This window comes from Telopea speciosissima, chromosome 7 (genome assembly GCF_018873765.1).
Source record: "Telopea speciosissima isolate NSW1024214 ecotype Mountain lineage chromosome 7, Tspe_v1, whole genome shotgun sequence".
Lineage (NCBI taxonomy): Eukaryota > Viridiplantae > Streptophyta > Magnoliopsida > Proteales > Proteaceae > Telopea > Telopea speciosissima.
This window is the reverse complement of record NC_057922.1, coordinates 59,518,467-59,534,185: the sequence shown is the minus strand read 5'-3', so window position 1 is coordinate 59,534,185 and position 15,719 is coordinate 59,518,467. Positions and strand designations below refer to the sequence as shown.

The 15,719-nt window shown below is 38.6% G+C and overlaps 1 protein-coding gene, 1 long non-coding RNA gene and 1 pseudogene across 2 annotated transcripts; 1 reads left to right on the top strand and 2 right to left on the bottom strand.

Annotated features, from left to right (window-relative positions):
* Positions 1-567: 567 nt before the first annotated feature.
* On the bottom strand, positions 568-13,372 carry LOC122666685. Its single transcript, XR_006333701.1, has 3 exons — positions 13,225-13,372; positions 8,190-8,192; positions 568-579 (listed from the first exon to the last, which is right to left on the bottom strand). It is a non-coding gene; the product is annotated as an uncharacterized LOC122666685 (long non-coding RNA).
* Positions 4,463-7,098, bottom strand: LOC122666683 (protein CHUP1, chloroplastic-like). Its single transcript, XM_043862727.1, has 4 exons — positions 6,872-7,098; positions 6,652-6,764; positions 5,528-6,298; positions 4,463-5,414 (listed from the first exon to the last, which is right to left on the bottom strand). The coding sequence occupies exons 1-4, from the start codon at positions 7,047-7,049 to the stop codon at positions 4,467-4,469; spliced, it is 2,010 nt and encodes a 669-aa protein (XP_043718662.1). The 5' UTR covers positions 7,050-7,098; the 3' UTR covers positions 4,463-4,466.
* A 26-nt stretch (positions 13,373-13,398) lies between the features above and the next one.
* Positions 13,399-14,235, top strand: LOC122668742 (annotated as a pseudogene).
* Positions 14,236-15,719: the final 1,484 nt, after the last annotated feature.

Genomic DNA, 15,719 nt, shown 5'->3' with positions numbered 1-15,719 from the left:
GCTCATCTTCATAATTTAGATTCCAACATCTCTTTTTCAAATAAATGTACTTACACTGTCTGCCCTTTTGCGAAACAGTCTCATTTACCTTTTAATTCTAGTCCAATAACTACTACTTTTTGCTTTGTATGTATATCCACATGAGTGTATTTGATGCAATCCAAAGCGGATGTTAATTCCTTCATTCTTCATTTTTTTTGTCATGGTTCATACCCAATTTGGGACTACCATTAGGTGTCTCCGTTCTGACAATGGGACCGAATATTTTAATAAACCTGTGATTTTCTATCTTCAATCCAAAGGGGTTATCCAACAATCAAGCTACGTATCCACCCCCAACAAAATGGGATTGTTGAGCGTTAGCACCGCCATCTCTTAAATGTGGCATGTGCTTTACGTTTTCAATCTAATTTCCTGCTTGAGTTTTGGGGAGAATGCATTTTAATAGCTACATTTTTAATAAACCGATTATCCATCTCTGTGTTACTAGGGAAGACACCATTTGAAAATTATATGGGAAACGGCCCTCTCTTGCTCATTTACGGGTTTTTGGTTGCTTAGCGTTTGGTCGTCATCACGCTACATACCATAAATTTGATAAATAGGCTTCCCCTGGAATTTTTGTGGGATACCCTCATGGCCAAAAAGGATTTCGCATCTTTGATCTTACTACCAAAAACATCTATATCACACGAGACATTTTATTTTCATGAGACAATTTTCCCATATTCCCTTCATTCCAACTCCACTCTCTCTTCTTCACCAGTTCTTCCTCTCCCTATATCCAACACCGACTCACCTTCCCCTGAGGAGTTTATAACTCCTTCTCCATCATTATCCCACCCCTTGTGACACCTCCAACATCGCCACCACCACCACCCCCTCCACCCATTCGGCTTCAACGGTCTCGTCGGCCCCCTAATTATCTTCAAGACTACCAGTGCTCGCTTACCTTATCTTAAGAATCCTCCGACTCTGTTGGTTCAGGTACAGTTCACCCCTTATCCCGTTTTTTATCTTACACTCACGTTAAGCCAACCCATTTAGCCTTTCTAACAACTCTGTCTAGCACTACAGAACCTACTACATTTACTGAAGCAGTGAAACACCAGGAATGGAGGGATGCCATGCAGGCTGAAATATAGGCTTTGACACTCAATAACACTTGGTCCATTGTGCCTCTCCCACCAGGAAAAAAAAAACCCATTGGCTGCAAATGGGTATACAAAATTAAGTGTCATTCTGATGGATCCATTGAGCGTTACAAAGCTCGTTTAGTAGTCAAGGACTACACCCAAGTTGAGGGAATTGATTATCATGATACTTTTGCACCTGTTGCAAAGATGGTCACCGTGAGAACTCTTCTTGTAATAGCTGCGGTTCGATGTTGGCCCCTAGCTACATCAAATGGATGTAAATAACGCTTTCCTACAAGGTGACCTGACTGAAGAAGTCTACATGACTCCTCCTCTTGGGTATCGACGAAAGGGGGAGACTTTTGCATGTCGGCTATATAAGTCCCTTTATGGACTCAAACAAGCCTCCTGCCAATGGTATTCCAAGTTTTCTACTTCACTTTGCAAGTATGGGTTTCAACATTCCGAAGCTGACCATTCTTTATTTCATCTTCATAAGGGCACCGATTCTGCTTTTGTGCTCTTATATGTTGATGATATCATTATCACAGGGTCCAATGAGGTTTTGATCAACTCTGTCAAGGAGATGCTCCATCAATAGTTTTATATCAAGGATCTTGATCCCCTATAATATTTTTCTTGGCATCGAAGATGCACGCTCTTCCTATGGCGTCTCTCTTTGCCAACGAAAATATGTTTTGGATATCTTGGAAGATTATGGTTTGAGTGGTGTCCGTCCCTCTGACACACCTATGGAACAAATTTTGAAATTAACAGACACATCGAGTACTTTATTATCGGATCCATCCCCCTATCGACGCTTGATTGGTCGCTTAATCTATTTAACTATAACTTGACCCGACATTGCGTTCACAATTAATATCTTGAGCCAATTTATGCACCAACCCCGTCAGCCACATCTTGATGTTACTCATCATCTTCTCCATTATCTCAAGGCTATTGTTGGTCAAGGGCTTTACTACCCTACCACATCATCACTTGACCTACGGGCATATTGTGATCCTGACTGGGCCAGTTGTTCGATGACACGACGCTCTACCACAGGTTACTACATTTTCATTGGCAATTGTCCCATACCTTGGAAGACAAAGAAACAACACACAATCTCACGATCCTCTGTTGAAGCGGAATATCGTGTGATGGTTGTCACTACTTGTGAACTCACTTGGTTGTCATATTTATTTCATGATCTCGGCCTTCCCATCACCAAGCCGATTTCCTTGTTTTGTGATAACCAAGTCATACTCCACATTGTCGCGAATCCTGTTTTTCATGAACGCATGAAGCATATCGAAATTGATTGTCACCTTGTACGTGAGAAGCGTCATAACGGTCTGATTAATCCTACCAAGATACCTACGACGTCTCAGGTTGTTGAATTATTTACCAAATCACTGGGCCATGATCAGTACCGTTTCTTGATATCCAAGTTGGGCGTTTGCAATCTTCACGCTCCAACTGGAGGGGGAGTGTTAACATGACAACGCATGACTCAGTGTCAACCCCATCCTTAGCTGTAGATTGTATCTTATCCTTAGTCGTAGTTGTAGATTGTATCCATTATATTTGACTGTACATTCCTTATTTGTATGGAACAGAATAGAAAACGAATGATGTATTTATATTGTCCCTTGGGGACCGATTATAATCAAGGCAATACAATTACAACCTAAGATTGCTCCAATTATCACAAAGCTTTGCCCACCAAAATAGATTGGAATTCTTTTGGTCGAGAAACAGCATGTAGGCAACATCCTTGATGGTTCCAAAAAATCATTCCCAAACCTCCTTTATTAGATGAGGATAAGAAACTAGCATCACAATTTTCTTAATAAAGCCATCCATTGGAGGCTCCCATGAAAGATGAAGATTAGAGACATCGGTCACCATAGAAATCGAACTTCTTGAATCTTGAATATCGTGGTATCTCTCTCGGCGTGCATGGTTATGTTTAGGGTTTTTTAAACCTAATTGTGATGATTTCAATGGTTTTTGGGTTTCTTTATGGAAACTCTTATTGTAAATCTAGCTGTTTTGATCGTAGAACGTCCTTAGTGACAAGGTATTGGTTTATGCACCATAGTGGTTTGGCAAAATACCAAAAGATTGCTTCTTCGTAGATATTATACGATAGATGGTGGCATGTGTTGGTAAGCCTCTTTTAACCCGTCTAGACTCAGGTGAGATGGGTCTTGCTCCCATTACAACTCGAGTTTAAGTTTTGTATATATAAATTAAAGAGGCCTATATATCTTTGTGAAGACCCAAATTTACAAGAATACGAGGCGGGTCCACCCGGCCACCAGACACATGACAACCCCAAAACTGAGGCTCCCCTAGCCAAGATATAAGCCTTCCTATTAGAGGTTCAAGACAAGAATTTGAAATCTATACCAAAAAATGAGGAAATTAAAGACAAAACATCCTCTACAATGGCTCTAGTAGCCTAGTTTAGAGAGGAGTCACTACTCTTAAATGCACGAATTACAAATTGAAAATCACAAAAAATAACCAAAGCTAAAAGACACAAAGACTTAGTGAGGAATATCCTATCTCGAATAGCCTCAGCTTCCATGGCAATAGCTGAGAAGCTAACATCAGTCTTCCATTAGCAATACTCTTGAGGAAGGAGAAAGGACTAGGAGAATATACTCATTTTTAGTCCCACATTGAAAATTTAAGAGAATAACAGAATGAGATTCTATAAATAAGAGGGAGAGATGGTGGAGCTGGGCCTCGATTTTCAAAAAAAACTGCAAATAAAGAAAGAAGAAAGAATCAAGAAACAGGATACCTGCTTTGGGAAAATCAAGAATCAACATCTATAATGGTATTATCATCTTCATTTTCATCATAAAGGAAGCTTCACCAGAAGAATTTGGATGATTAAGCCTTGTGATTATTACAGTTAGAAATGATGAAGTTAAGCATTATATCATGCGAGGGATCATATCACTATCTATAAACACCATCTTCAATTTCACTTGAAAGAAAAAGATTGGGACAATTTTGCATCTGATAACTTAAAAGTCATCATTGATCTCATCACCAGTTGGACAAGCTGCTATGGTTATGCATAGCTTCCCTGGTTAGTTTCAACTACTTTACAAGTGGAATTTAATGGTAATATATATATAAATCTGGAGATTCTCTGACCATCCCATTCTGTCAAAGAATATACAGACAAGCAATAGGAGCCAAAGGAAAGTAGTTAAAAAAACAAACTCAGAAGCTGAACAAATATGCCGGCTGTGGAAAGGGTGAGAGCAGGAGTCTCTACTGCAAACTATACACATTTGGGGACTTAGGCTATCGACTTCTTGGAATTTTTTGAGTTACACGAGAGCCTTTCAAAATTTCTGCAAATTTTATCAGCTCTAACTTCTCACGGGCATCAATTCCATCCTGGTCAAGCTGCAGAATGTCAGAAGGCATACCATTCTCACCCAAATCCATCCTCTTGCACACAAATGATGATCCCAAATCAGTGCTTCTCCGAATTCTTTCATCATCTCTGATATCTTCTAATCTCAGGTTTCTTGTTCTTTGGATATCCATGGAATGCCTCGAAGAACTCTGAGACAGAGAGATGTTGTTATTCAATTGTCTATCGCTCCTGGTTCCAATCCCTGTTAAAGGTGTTTCCATGATAATTGAATTTTGTTGTGATGAAGAATTGGTATCACTACTAGTTCCTGCCATGTCTTCAAATGAGGTGGAGGAGGCAGACTCATTCCTCCCTGATCCACCAGAACTTGTACGGTTTCTGTCCAATGATGAAGTCCTGTGATTACTATCCTTCCCAATTACTAGGTTTTTGAGCTTTTTGAAAAACTTTGTTTTGGATGAATGGTGGGTTCTTGTGGCAGATGGAATATCAGCAGCAGATGTATCATCATAGTCTCCTGAATCTGTGTGGTAAGAACCTTGGGATGATGACCAGTAGTCAATATCAAAATCTACAATACTATAACACTTATTGTGACCAAAACCTTCTGAATTTGCGTAATCAAGTATGAGTTGCTTGGCTTTCTCCTCAGACTTGGGGCTTAAATTCTTGCTTAGATCCCTTGCCACTGTTTTACCAGGTGGGGGTTGATAGTTCCTCAGTTCATACCTTAAGCAAGCATTAACCCACCTGAGATAGACCAGCTCCTCAACATCAGAACACCGATCTGCACGAACCCTCTCAAGTTCTTTTGTAATTTCTTCTTTTTCTTGTCTCAAACTGCTATTAGCTTCCCGCAATTCTTCGGTCTGCAACAGAAGAATTCCACCACCAAGAGAATAAATTCAATAACAATAAAAATTAAAAAAATATAAAAAAGGAAAGTTAGTCACGGATCAACTAATGAAAGATTTGAAATCACCTCTGGATCTTCCAAAATGGAAGAAGCAAGAATTTGGGTGGACTCCAATCTCCTGACCAACTCACAGTTTTCTTGCTGCAGTTTTGAATTAGCCTTTTTAAGTTCTGCCGATTCTTCCCCCAACTCTTTCAATCTCTGGAGCTTATTTTGGACTTCAGCATCATTCAAGATACCCATATGTTCCTGTTCTTGCAAGTTGGAAACATTTTTCTGAAGCACAGATAACAGTTCCTTGCTCTGTTCTTCGTCGGACCTTAGCTTCCTCTTCAACATCTTTATCTTTGTTCTTGCAGATTCAAGGTCTGCCACCACTTTCGCATAATCTGCTGCTTGTGCTTCCAGTCTCTGGTTTTCAGCCTGTAGAGACTCAATCTTAAGAGTGAAAAACTTAGCCTCCAAGTTGTTAATTTTGAGTCGATTTTGAAGCTCCATCACAGCAGCCTCTTGCTCCTTTAGGCCATAATACTCGAGCAATTGGGTTTCAAGATTCTTCTCCCTCTCTTGCAGGACTTCAACCATATTCCTCAGCTTTATAATCTCTTGCTCTGTCTCCTCCATGTTTGCAGCTCTTTTGCTTGCCATGCCTGTATCAACAACTTCTTTCTTAGGAGAAATACCGGATTTGTTGGAAATCAACTCAATGTCTTCCTGTACTATCTCGTTAAACTCCGGCAGAAGCAATCCCTCTTCTTCTCCAGAATGTTTACTGGTTGGAGAGAGCCCAACAACATTACTGTCAATGGTGATCCTCTGATGAGATGATGATGATTCCTTTAAAGGGAAAGATAGTAAAGTCGATACTTTTAGTCCTCGCAAAGTAAATTAATCTCTTGCGACATTTATCTATTCTAATTAACAGGAAAAAATAGCCTAACTTGATCAGTTAATTCTGTAAATTAATTTGCTCATACACATAGACTCAAGGTTCAACAAGTGCAGAAAAGGAGGGGAAATGAAAGCGATTCTAGAACAAGAACAACCCAAAAGTTAAAAACAAGCCCATCAGGAAAACAGAAACAGGATTTCAACTATTTGATTTCAAAGAGAGGGGGAGAGAAAAAAAATTACAAGATAGGGTGATGGGTTATATGGGTTTCTTTGGAGCATGAAGTAAATAGTCTTACATGAGGCGAAAAAGGCGAATCGTCGCAGGAACCGAGAGGTGTCTGTGTCTGTGTGGAACAGAGATCGTCTTTGAGGCCTGCTCGTACATGTGTATCAAACTTAAAGCCATCACCTGGTTCAATTCATTCAACAAGTAAATAATAAGAACTAATGATCACAATTGAAATAAAGGAAGAAGAAGAAATGGTAATGATAAGAAATTAATTAAAGAAGAAGCACCTGAAGGAGGAGGAGGAGGAGGAGGGGCCATGAGTGGAGGAGGAGAAGGACGGTTTCTTCTAGTTCTGAGTTGGGAATAGAGGAAGCCAGCAAAGGAGAGAGCCAAAGCAACCCCAAATTTCAGAAACAGAGGTCTCATATCCCTCTTTTCTTTCATCATCATCAGCAAGATCGCCATAATAGCTATCCATCCCTACCCATCATATTAATTCATCTACATATCTACATAAACAGATAGAAAAAGAGAGGGATGGAATAGTTGTACCCAGGAAGTTCAATCCCTTTATGGTTATATAATCATTTATAATGCAATATTGATGTTCCATTTCATTTCCCTTCTCTTCTGCCTTTTCACCTCTGTGATTCTCTCTCTCTCTCTTTCTACCATAGCTGAGAGAGACAGAAAACCCCCAAAAAAAAAATTAAATTTAAAGAAGGAATCTCTGTTGGGTTTCTGATGAATAGGAATAAATGACTGTTAAAAATGGAGAAAAGGAGAGGAGAGGAGAGAAAAGGGTTAAAAGAAGAAGGAGAAGGGAAGGGGTGGGTGGGTTAGTTTCATGAAATCACGGGCTTTTATATCATCTAAAGAGAAGTTCCAGATTTATAAAATCCAAGTTGTCAAAACAACTGTTAACAGATGATGGAGATGAAGATGGAAAGCCAAAAGGGCTGGCTTTGGCTTTGGCTTTGTCTTGCACGCCTGGAAGTCGGGAACTGTAAATGGATACATAGATGGGTTTTGTTTTCAGAAAGCGTGGATGTCCGTTTGAAGCGCCACTCGTTCATTTTCTCTCTATATACAAATTTAGCGGGTTCAGGTGAGTCCGAAGATCCATACCCGTTGACTTATTGATGCAGTATTAGAGAGCTGAAAGACCAAATCGAAACCGAAACCGAATGCCCAACCCGAAAGTGAACCAAATTAATTGAATCGAACCGAATAAATTTGGTTTGATTTCGGTTCATATATCTGAGCATTTAATTCAGTTCGATTCGATTACGATTTTACATCAAAAAACCGACGATTTGAACCAAAACTGAACCAAATACCACACTTAAATCCAAAATCCTATATCGTTTTTTTTTATTTTTTTTATTTTTTTTAAATGGTGTTACCTTTCCTTCTGAAGCTATAATTTTGATGTGTTTTTCCGATTTTATTGATTGGTAAACTAAAAGACAAGATCTGAAAATGGAGAACTCACTTGGGATTCTCATTTATTTATTAATATTTCTAGTTCTCTTAAGGTTTTGTGAGCATTTTATTTATACAAATGAAGATTCTTGAGAACACACCAAGACAGCAACAACTGACAGCCTGACAGAATAGAACCGTATTGAAAAACTGAATTAGAAATGTATTGGAGAACCAAATTAGATCTGTATTGAAAAACCAAAATAGAACCATAATCAAACCGAATTGAGTAGATCGGATTCGATTTTCACTTCCAAAACTAAGTCGGTTTTTTATTCGGTTTCGAATCACACCATCAAGGCATCGAACCAAACCGATTGGCACCCTACCCGAAGTGACAATTTTTGTGATATTTAAGAAGTGTTAAAACTTGTTATCAAAAAACAGAAGGAAGTGTTAAAACTTGTCTTTACCCGGGTATCGGATCCTTGTTTCAATCCATTCTTAGTTGTTTGGGCCCTACCCAATTATCCACCCACTCATGAGTCATGACCCAACATAGGTTTTCTTAAATTCCGTGTTGTCATGTATCAATTCTTTGGTTTTTTTAATCAAATTATCAGGTATCAATTTGAAACGTTGTTATCGTGTAACTCGTGCATGTCCAAGTGTCTCCACTGACTTTTTGTAATTTTCTAAGCCTTAACAAACAACCCATAACCAAAGGTCCAAAGCCAACGACGCGGCTCTTATTTCGGCTGTTGGATCGGCATAATTGAATAGGTGTGTACCACCATTTCTGTTCCGACATGGATAAAGTAGAGGTACAGACCGTGTATAAAAATCCGGAAACGTATCAAAATCCTTTTTTTTTGTTTGGGCAGAATAAACGTGCCAAAATCAAACCTAAACGAATCGAATTGTTCACATCAGAATCTCTATCACTCCCTTGTTCTTGCCCTACATTTGCTCTCACACCCCCTACTGAACTTTCTTTTCTCATTCTCCCAAAAGGCCAAAACTGTAAACTTCTCCCTCTTCTTCTCCCCTAGTACTTTTAAATGTCCAAATTACCTCATGTTTTTCATGTTAATCAATTGATCCTAGGGTTTCAAGTTTCAACAGGGTTGGGTTGAGACCGGCCTTTTAAAATCCCAACCCAAACCTGAGTCTTCTTAGCTGAGCCCAAGTCCGGCTCACCTTGACTCAGGGCCAGAAAAATCCAATCATGACCTACCTTAAGGGTTGGGTCAGACTGACACTGATTGGGCCTGACCTTGGGAGGAAAGGGAGAAGCATGAGCTAGCCAAGCTGGGAAGAAGAACAAGAATGAATAAAGACGATGAAGAGGAAGAGGAAGAAGGAAAAGAAAACAAAAAACATGAAGAAGAAGACAGGGTCGGTTCGGGACGGGGCTGAGCTCAGCCCGAAGCCTCAACCCTGGCCCCAACCTTGACCCACCATAAGGGCCAAGATATCTCAACCCGTCGTTAGGACCAAACTTGCATCCCTAAAATTTATTTCCATTTTATTAGTAGTTGGTTCTTCTTCTTAAACCTTCTCCGCGTAATAACTAGAACCTTGAATATCAAATTTGAGACAATTCTATGTCATATTGAGTAAGTTACGACGAAACTAGGGAAAGCAAGCTGAGAACATGGGGAAAACGGGGGTTCTGCAGACTACAAATAGATGCTAATAACTGACCTGGAAAGAGAGATATAAGGAACTAGACTCAAGATTAAAGAGATAAAAGTAGAACAGGAATCCACCTGCAGCTCCCTTTGAATCGTACCAAGGAACACTGAAAATCTTCAGAAAAACTGTACAGAAAACTGAGACTTTAATTCATAAAAATTGTAGGTTTTGATGCAAATGAATAGCTGAAATTCCATGTTTGATCTGTATTTAATCCGTTTAGGGGTTTTCGAATCTGGAATTTTGGTTTCCAAGAAATATCCAAATTTGTCTGAAAGATAATCGGATTCGAATAATTTCATTTTGCGGATAATATCCAGATAATTTACTTTCCGATTGCGATTAGTTTAACATTTTGTAAAAACATATGATATATTACTATATAATTTTTTTTATAAATACTTTTATAAGGATATTTTGGTAATCGAAGTCAGAAATCCATAATCGATATTGGTCAGATTCATTTACTAATCGGATAGTTTATCGGATCGTATAATATCTAAATATCCGATAAACTCCCGAATTCGGATATGATACTAGTTTTTAAAACTCTGTCAAATATCGGATTGGATACTAATATGTCATTCGGTAAATGGATTCAGATTCGGATAGTAGTAAATTCAAGCCGAATCCGATCTATTTACATCCCTAACCTTCACACATAAGCCATTGGATATGATACTAGTTTTTAAAACTCTGTCACATATCGGATTGGATACAGATATGTCATTCGGGAAATGGATTTGAATTCAGATAGTCATAAATTTGAGCCGAATCCAATCCGTTTACATTCCTAGGCTTCACACATAAGCCATCCTCAATAATGGAGCTAATCAGCTTCTTGAACAGCTCGTACAATTTGTTAATCGTAACTACAAAAGAAAAATTAAAAATAATAAGAAATAAATAAACAAAACGCTAAAAATAGAAATTTCAAATTCATATACCTGCTCTTCCAACGGATAAAAAAAAGCAAATTTTATGAACGAATGGGAAAGTAAATAAAGGAAGAAACCCACCAGGCATACCCTTGGGCGAGTCGAGCAATGTCAGGAAATCCGAAACGATACTTTCTGGGAGGGCGGAGGCAGTGGAAACAAACACTCACGGTGAATATCAGAGCATCAATTAAGGCAATAACTGGTACGACAGTGCTCAACGGCGAAGGATTGTTCACTCTGATAAAGAAGAAGAACATAACATGTTAACATGGAAAATAGAGGGGCAATTTAGGCATTTAAAAGTTTCAGAGGAGAGAGAGAGGTAAAAGTTTACATTTTTTGGAGAATCGAAAAAGAATGTTGAAACAGGGGAGTTAGAGTAAATATGAGGTACGTATAAAGGAGTGATAGAAATTTTCTCTTTTAATAAATGATGAGAAAAAAAAAATTTGTCCAAGAGTGTGGTCCACAACAGAACGTCCATGAATCTCTCTAGAGAAAATCATTTCCCATAAATGATTTAGTTTTGGTTTAAAAATTGAGTCCATATGATAAATGCTTGATTTTGAGTTAAAATATTTTAAATCAATTAAATTTTAATTTATATATTTTAAATAAAGGGCAAGAGATCACTAATTGGGCCTCTAATGCTTGCACTAGTGTGCAGGCTAATGAGAACGCACGTAACATAATGGAAAAAGGGCAGTACTTTCAGATGCTTCTGTGTGTAGGCAGAGAAGCCAAGTGGGCCACATGACCAATTAACATTATTTTTTCCTTATATTAAATAAAGTAAGAGGTGGTTGTAGACCGTGTAGCTCTGGGCACTAGTGTGGGGGGACAATGGGAACACACATAAGGGGCATCGACAAGGAGTTATTCCATTTTGTAGGGGGATAGGTTGGTCATTTCAAGGTGGCTGTGTTTGGACACAAGTTATCCCCAACCAACCTACGTTCTTTTTCCATATTAAATAATGCTTATGAATTTTTTTTTAAGGGTGAAATTTTAAGTGTGGCATTTTCTATGAAACCCGTATAACCATTTAATAAATTATTTGACTTTAATTTCATCATATGGTGATTTTAATTTCTATTTTTAATAATGTGAATGAATCAAACAGTAATTTTAAACCGATAACCTTACCTATAAGTAAACCCTAACAACACCACTAACCAGTCAACCACGACCCCAACCACGAGGATGCCAGCTAATCAAGACAAGTTGGATTCCTATGAACATGAAAATAAATTTATTCAAAATAATGGAAGAACCTCGCGGATGACTATTGATTTTCCCTATGCGTGCATCGAGATGTGTGCGGTATAGCTCAATCGTTGGATTCCCCTTGATAGCATCTTAGACACACGTCTCCCTAGAGACAAGTTAAATTCGGATAAGAGAGGATGCATAAATAATACATTTAATTTTGTGATCAAATTAATTAACGACACTAATCCTCAAATTAATAAATTTGATCTAAACAAAAAAATAAAACAAAAAACGTGCGTCACCGAAGCCGTCCTATTCTAGAAAGGGATGGTTTTGGGAAAATTATCACCTCCAGTTTGCTGACCGGCCCAGTTCCCCAGTTCCTCTAATAGGGGGATGGTGGACCCCACCCGGGCAGGGTGTTTGGGCATGGGTAGAGAGGTCATTTCAGTCCCCCTTTGTTAGAGGAACTGGGGAACTGGGCCGGTCAGCAAACTGGAGGTGATAAAGATCCATGGTTTTGACTTACAAAAGCAATGAGCCATCTGATGGTCAGTCTCTTTTTTTATTTTTTTGGTAAGAATCTGATGGTCAGTCTCAGAGCCATGGTTCGTAATCTCTGATCGGATCGGCCGATATCGGCTGAGGCCGAGGCCGATCTCAAGATTAGATTGATTTGGCAAGGTATTCTTGGATCGTTCCTGAATTGGTCAACTTGATTTGATCTGTCGATCCGATCCTATACTTGTCATTTTTTGGTGATTTTTGATCGATATTTTGGGGATTTTGACTGATTCATACCGATTTTTAGTATTTTATGAATATTTTTAACTGATCCAGTAAAACCTGGGTTTTGGTATTTTTTACGGATCCAAGTTGATTTTGATCGATGGATTAGTATCAAATTGGTATCAGCCATGACCGATCCCAAGTTTGATACTTGTATTACGAACCTTGTTTAGAGCAGATAACTTAAATTTTTTTAGAGAAATTTACACATACCACCCCTAAGGTTTGACGAAAGAATATTTTCACCCTCCAATTTTGGAAAATTCTGCATACCCCCCTGAGGTTTGTAAACTGTAACAAATAAGCCCATTCCGTCAATTCATGACTAATACTATTTAAAATTAGACTTGAACCGACGAAATTGCCCTTACAAGAAGAAAAAAAAAAAAAAACACACACACATTGCAGACATCCCTTTCTCTCCTCCTTTCTCTCCAGCAATCACGTGAGACAAGTTATCAATGGAGGTTTGGATAACTATCACCGCAAGTACATCATGACTGACTCGATTGATCCTCTCTACCATGTCTATTTCGGTGGCATGATCTTCTCCTACCCAGTTGCTCTCCCTGAACACCAGCAGCACGCCAAAGAACATGGCGGCCATTAATCCCTTTCTGATCGATCGATCGATCGATCTAGGTATGCGATTGTTGTCCATTGTCATGTTCTATTTCTTATTTGATGTTTATCAGGAATTGAGGTTTGATTTCAGAATACAAAGAAATTACTCCATGTTCTATTTCGTAATGCACAAGCATTCTCTGTTCTTTGATAAGTTGATTGAACACATATCTGCTAGATTCTATCTTCCCGCAGAAGACAAAGGGAAGCCATGGTTCCAGGGTTTGAGCAAGGTTGAGAAGGCTTCCGTGAAGAAGGAATCGAAAGAAAACATTAAGAAAGCTCGAAGAGAGAGATTGGACCCGGAAAATCTTCCACAACACTAGACCTTCTAAAGAAAAGTTTGGAAAATGAAAAAACTGGCGACAAATTGGACGAAGAGAACGAAAAGGAGGAGATTGAACATGATGGACATTCGAAAGGGGAAGATCGAGCAGTCACATACGAAGAACTTAGACAATGTCTACACTGGCGAATCGAAGAGCTTCGATCTACTCGAGGAACTGATTCTTCAGATAAAGCTAAGAGGAAGAAGAGAGAGAAGAAACAGAGTAAAAGGAAAAGGAGCGAAGAACCCAAGAAAGGGACCGAAAGTTAATGAGTCCTCTTCCAAGACTGAGAAAGACATTTCTAAAGCCTCTGAGGCACTAGCGTTTAGTCATGTGAAGCTCGGAAACGAAGGCGAGCGTGGTAGGTAGACGAGGAAGCTTTCGAAGTTCCAGGCTCTTGAAGAGGCAAAGAAGCTGGAGGAGGCGAAGAAGGATCCGGAGAAAGGTGGGATAATCTCGACGAAGCATTCATGGAAAGCGGCGACAGGTAGAGCTGCGGGTATTAAGGTTCATGATGATGTTAAGCTCATAAGCAATAGCATTAAGAAGGAGAAAAAGCATCAGAAAAAAGTTGAGAAATGGAAGGATATCAGTCAAATAAGAAATAGATCAGGTGAAGGCTGCCATGGATAATAGTTCCTGCGCAGGTTCAGGTTGCCTGAGAATACCAAGATTGATCAGGTGAAGGCTGCCATGGATAATGGAGTGCTCACTGTTAATGTGCTCAAGGAAGAAGTGAAGAAGCCAGAGGTGAAGGCCATTGAAATCTCTGGCTAGGAGTTGTCGTTCTGACAAAAGAGAGAGAGAGAGAGAGAGAGAGGGATTTGGGGAAGATGAGTTGTAAGTTTTAGTTTTTTTTTTTTTTGTAAGGGCAATTCCATCCATTCAAGGCTAATGTTTAACAGTATTAGTCATGAACTGACGGAATGGGCTTATTTGTTACCGTTTGCAAACCTCAAGGGGATACGTAGAATTTTTCACAACTGGGGGTGAAAATATCCTTTCATCAAACCTCAGGGATGGTATATGTAAATTTTTCATTTTTTTAAAGATAGTATAAAAAAAAAATCTACACACTACAACCAATGAGAAGTTGAAAAATGGTATCATTCATATGGGATTACATGGCCCACATGATTAGAATAAGAGATGGAAATATTAAAGTGGATTCCACTGTTTATTATTTGAAAAAGATATAAAAAAAATCTGTACAGGGCAGTGTTGCAATCGTTTACCTAGAAATATATAAGCAAATGAGTTTTGAGTTGATAGTTGTTAAGGGAATACTGCACTACGGCGGTTATTAGGACAAATTTTTGGAGTTTGGAAGTGTTTTACACCTATAATGTACCAAAAACAATACTTTCTTTGAGTTTTGTAATTCTGATCAGATCTTCTAAACAAGGTTTTAAAATCCAGAATCAAGCACAGGATCGGTCTCTATTGAATTTGACCCAAATCAATCTAGAATCAGTCAAAATCGACTGAAATCCTAAAATTTTTAGAGTTTTTATTCAAAAATATTATATCTCTAAAAATTAGTTTTATTGATTTTCTACTATTTTATTGACTGAAAGAAAAAAAAATAAAAAAAATATAAATCTTAGTGAATTAATCAATTCTACTTTGATTTTTCAAACCATAATGGAATCTTTAGATTTAAAGAATCCATGCTCCCCCGTGCAAGACTCTATCCAAATCTCAAAATGGAAGAACGAGGTAGGTGACTAGTGGACAAAGAACAAGAGCAGGAGGGTGATATGGATGAGTGGCCCCAAGTAGGTAAGAGGAGTCAATTTAGACCAGCGCTTATGCCAACTCTGCTACCCCCATGGGGTTAACTCATACCATGAGTCAATGACAAAAATCTTAAGGTAATCTTTAGATAGAACTACATATAAAAATAAATCAATGAAAAAAGAGTATTCTGATAATCTGTTTCAAAACCAAATTTTTTTTTTTTTTGTACATTGTTTCCTTCCTTCACCCGTAGATGGATTCCCCTATAGGGTCTTAATTACTCCTCCTATAGTACGTATGGGGTCAAAAATGCCTCTAGTCCCATCGAAGCAACCTCGAATTCCACAGTAACGGAAATTTCTTCGCTATGGGTGAAG